This window comes from Rhincodon typus, chromosome 1 (genome assembly GCF_021869965.1).
Source record: "Rhincodon typus isolate 14 chromosome 1, sRhiTyp1.1, whole genome shotgun sequence".
NCBI classification, from domain to species: domain Eukaryota; kingdom Metazoa; phylum Chordata; class Chondrichthyes; order Orectolobiformes; family Rhincodontidae; genus Rhincodon; species Rhincodon typus.
In genome coordinates this window covers 804,439-808,669 of record NC_063332.1, presented here as the reverse complement: position 1 = coordinate 808,669, position 4,231 = coordinate 804,439, and the positions used below count along the sequence as shown (strand labels likewise).

Genomic DNA, 4,231 nt, shown 5'->3' with positions numbered 1-4,231 from the left:
CTTCCTGTAATGTGGTGACCAGAATTGAACACAATACTCTAAGTGCAGCCGAACCAAAGTCTTACAAAGCTGCAACATGACATCCTGATTCTTGTACTCAATTTCCTTACCCGTAAAGGCAAACATGCCATTCGCCTTCTTCGCCACCCTATCTACTTGCATGGCCACTTTCAGGGAGCTGTGTACTTGAACCCCAAGGTCCCTCTGTACACCAGTGCTGTTCAGGGTCCTGCTGTTAACTGTATACTTTTCCTTAACGTTTGATCTCCCAAAGTGCAGCACCTCACACTTACCCGCATTAAACTCTACCTGCCATTTCTTCGCCAATGTCTGCAACTGATCTATATCCTGCTGTATCCTGTGACAACTTTCTACACTATCCGCAACTCCACTGATCTTTGTATCGTCTGTAAATGTACTAACCCACTTATTGACAGTTTCATCCAAGTCATTTTTATATATCAGAAACAACAGAGATCCCAGAATGGCACAACACCACTAATCACGGACCTCCAGCCTGAAATACACCCTTCCACCACTACCCTCTGTCTTCTGTAGGTAAGCCACTCAATGTGGCCAAGTCACTGTGGATCCCAGGCATCTTAATCTTCTGGATGAGCCTACCATGACGGACTTTGTTCAAAGCCTTACTAAAATCCACATAAACATCATCCTTTGCTCTACCCTCATCGATCACCTTTGTCACCTCCTCAAGAAATTCAATCAAATTAGTAAGACATGACCTGCCCTGCCCAAAGCCATGCTGACTGTCTCTAATTAGCCATGCTTTTCCAAATGTACACAAATCCTATCCCCTAGAATTCTGTCCAGTAGCTTCCCAACCACCTATGTGACACTCACTGGTCTGTGTTTTCTGGATTATCCCTATTTCCCTTCTACAACAGAAGAACAGCATCAGCCACTCGCCTGTCCGTTGGTACCTCTCCAGTGGCTAATGAGGATACAAAGATCTTAGTGAAAGCCCCAGCAATCTCCTCTCTTGCCTCCCTCAATAACCTGGAGTAGATACCATCAGGTCCTGGGGACAATCACCTTAATGCTCTTCAAGACTTCCTTCTTGATCTCAAAATGCCATACTGTATTAGTATGCTCCACACAAATATATCCTTCTCCTGGGTGAATACTGATGCAAAGTATTCATTTAGAATCTCACCCACGTTCTCTGCCTCCAAGCACAAGTTCCCTCCTTTATCTCTGAGTGGTCCTACCTTCTCTCTAGTTATCCCCTTGTTTTTAATGTATCCATAGAATGCTTTGGGATTCTCTTTAACCCTAATTTAGCATGATCAGTTCACCTAACCTGTACATATTTGGACTGTAGGAGGAAACCCACACAGACACTGGGAGAACGTGTAATACTCCACACAGTTGCCCAAGGGTGGAATCAAACCCAGACCCCTGGCGCTGTGAGGCAGCAATGAGCCACCATGCCGCCCCTTAAACATTTGTCAAAAATGATTTCCCTTTTGTGTCTGATTCTACCACTCCTTTCTCAGTGCCTCACTCCTGGGTTGACTGCACCTTCTCACAGTTGTCCCCTTATCTTTGTGCCTCAAGTGAAATATTTGAGCCTTTCCACACTCTCTGTCCTATTACTTGTTCTGGAAACTTTAATAACCCCTGCTGAGCCCTCCTCCCACTTTGACTTCTTCCTGAATTTTCCATGCAACTGACCCCACCCTCCCCCCCACTCCTTCGTTTAAAGCCCTATCCATAGCCCTAGTTATGTGATTCACCAGGCCTCTGGTCCCAGTATGATTCGGGTGGAGCCCGTCCCATTGGAATACCTCCCTCCTTCCCCAGTATCCCAGGAATTCAAACTTGTGTTTCTCACAGATTGATGTGAGAGAAACATTTACCTCTTGACTGTTGTTGCCCCTGTGCCAGTTAGCTCATGGCTCAGCTAATAATCCAGAGATCAACATCTTTTTGACTCGGCTTTCTCATTTCGCCCCTAGCCCCCCATACTCCGTCAGTAGAACACTTTCCCTCTTTCCACTGATATCGTTAGTACCTGGACCTTTCCCTTCCCACTCCAGTTCCTCTGTGACCCAGATAGGATATCCTGACCCTGGGCACCAGGCAGGTAAACACAGCCTTTGGGACCCTCGATCCTGCCCACAGTAAACAGTGTCCATTCCCATGACTACACTATCCCCGATTACAATGACATTTCTGTTTTGTGCCCCCTTTTGAATGGCCCCCTGTACCACGGTGCTCAGGTCAGATTGCCCATCCTCCCTACAGCCCCCACTCTCATCCACAGAAGGAGCAAGAATCTCAAACCTGTTAGACACACTCAAGGCCTGAGGATTCCTCAACACTATCTCCTGGGTCTCTCTACCTGCCTCACTGATAGTCACACTGTCGGACCACTGACTGACTTTAATCTAAGAGGTGTGACTGCTTCCTGAAACACAGCATCCAGGTAACTCTCCCCCTCCCTGGTGTGTCACAGTGTTTGAAGCTCAGACTCCAGCTCATCAACTCTGAGCTGGAGATCCTCAAACAACCAACAGTTGCTGCAAATGTGGTCACTATGAACCACAATAGGGTCCACCAGCTCCCACGTCATGCAGGTATGGCACATCACCGAGCCTTAGTTTGTAAATATTTCCCCAGTGTACCTGAACCAGAAGATAACCTGTAATGGATAATGAAATTAGTCACTTTCCAGAACCAAGCAATGAGCTGACAGTTTCCCTGTGATGCCACTGTTTTGTGCTGGTACCCTGATCCTAGGCTTCAATCTATGCTGTTTTAACAAAACTTTACAAACTTTGAGCCAAAAAATAACCAAGCAAAAGGCACCTGTTTCCCTGAGAATGTTGAAACTTATGGAATGATATGATCAAAGTCTTCAAATATGTCAACAGGAAAGGACAGGAGAAAGATCAACTATTTGCATAGGTTGGGGATTCTGTAACTGGGGGCCTGTGTGAGAGAGTTAGGGCCAGACTGTTCAGGAGAATTGTTAGGAAGCACTTCCACGCACAAAGGAGGGGAAGATGTTTGGACTCTCTTCTGTAACAGCACTGCATGTAAGATCCATTGTTAATTTTAGATATGAAATAAATTTTTGTTAAGCAGAGGTATTGAGGGATAGGAACCAGAAGCAGGCCCTTTATTTGTACTTGGAGTGAGGCCACAGATCAGTGATAACCGCATTGAAAGGTGAAACAGGCTGGAGGCACTGAATGGCCTGCTCCTGTTCCACTGTTCCGTTCTGTGATATAGAGCCATGGCCAGTCAGCTAATCCTTCACTCATACAGATTCTTGAGCCTGAGGGTCCTCCATGCCAGGCCCTCCCCGCCCCGCCCGAGCCCCCACCCCGCCATGCCCCGCTCCAGGCCCTCGCCCCGATGCTGTTGCCATCAAAGCTCTTCAACAAGAGTTTAGTAAAATAAGAGAGAAAGAAGAGAAAAGAGAGAAAAAAAGACCAATGTGAAATGGACATAGGAGATAAGCTCTGGGCTCAGAAGCCCTTCACCACCACCACCTTATCAAGAATATAGGCCAGACCAAGTAAGGATGGCAGTTTCCTTACCCAAAGGACATTAGTGAACCAGGTTGGTTTTTCCGACAATCGACAATGGATTCATGGTCATCGTTGTTAGATTTGGAATTCCAGATGTTTATTGAATTCAAATTCCAGCACTTCTGTGGTGGGATTTGAACCCAGCTGTGCAGACCATTACTTGGGTGTCTGGATGAATCAGCGAGTGATAATACCACAAGACGATTACCTTCACTGTGTCTCTGTCCCTGCAGGCTATTGAGATGGAACTGCGTAAGATGGAGGTACAACAGGCGAACAGACACGTCTCCTTACTCACTTCCTTCATGCCTGATTCCTTCCTGCGCCATGGCGGAGACCACGATTCCATTTTAGTCCTTCTCTTGATCCCACGCCTCATCTGCAAGGTAGGCCCTGCGCAACAGACTAGGCAGAAAGAGAGAGAAAGACAAGGTGAGGGAAGGCAGAGAGACAAAGGGAAGGGAGCAAGTAAGAGGGAGGAAGGGAGGGGCAAAAGAGCGAAAGGGACTTTGCTGAAAGAGTATCGCAATGTCAGAGAGTCAGTCCTGTGGGAGTACTGCGCTGTGCGAGGGTCAGTCGTGTGGGAGTACCGCGCTGTGCGAGGGTCAGTCCTGTGGGAATACTGCGCTGTGTGAGGGTCAGTCCTGTGGGAGGACCGCGCTGTGTGAGGG

General features: G+C 47.4%; 1 protein-coding gene across 1 annotated transcript in view; it reads left to right on the top strand.

Moving 5' to 3' along the window:
- The window catches only part of LOC109938343 (dynactin subunit 1-like), a 22,987-nt gene that overhangs the window by 4,556 nt on the left and 14,200 nt on the right, over positions 1 to 4,231 (top strand). Inside the window, exon 4 of the mRNA XM_048599314.1 lies at positions 3,794 to 3,946. Coding sequence (XP_048455271.1) covers positions 3,794 to 3,946 — 153 coding nt within the window. The remainder of the gene's footprint in view (positions 1 to 3,793; positions 3,947 to 4,231) is intronic.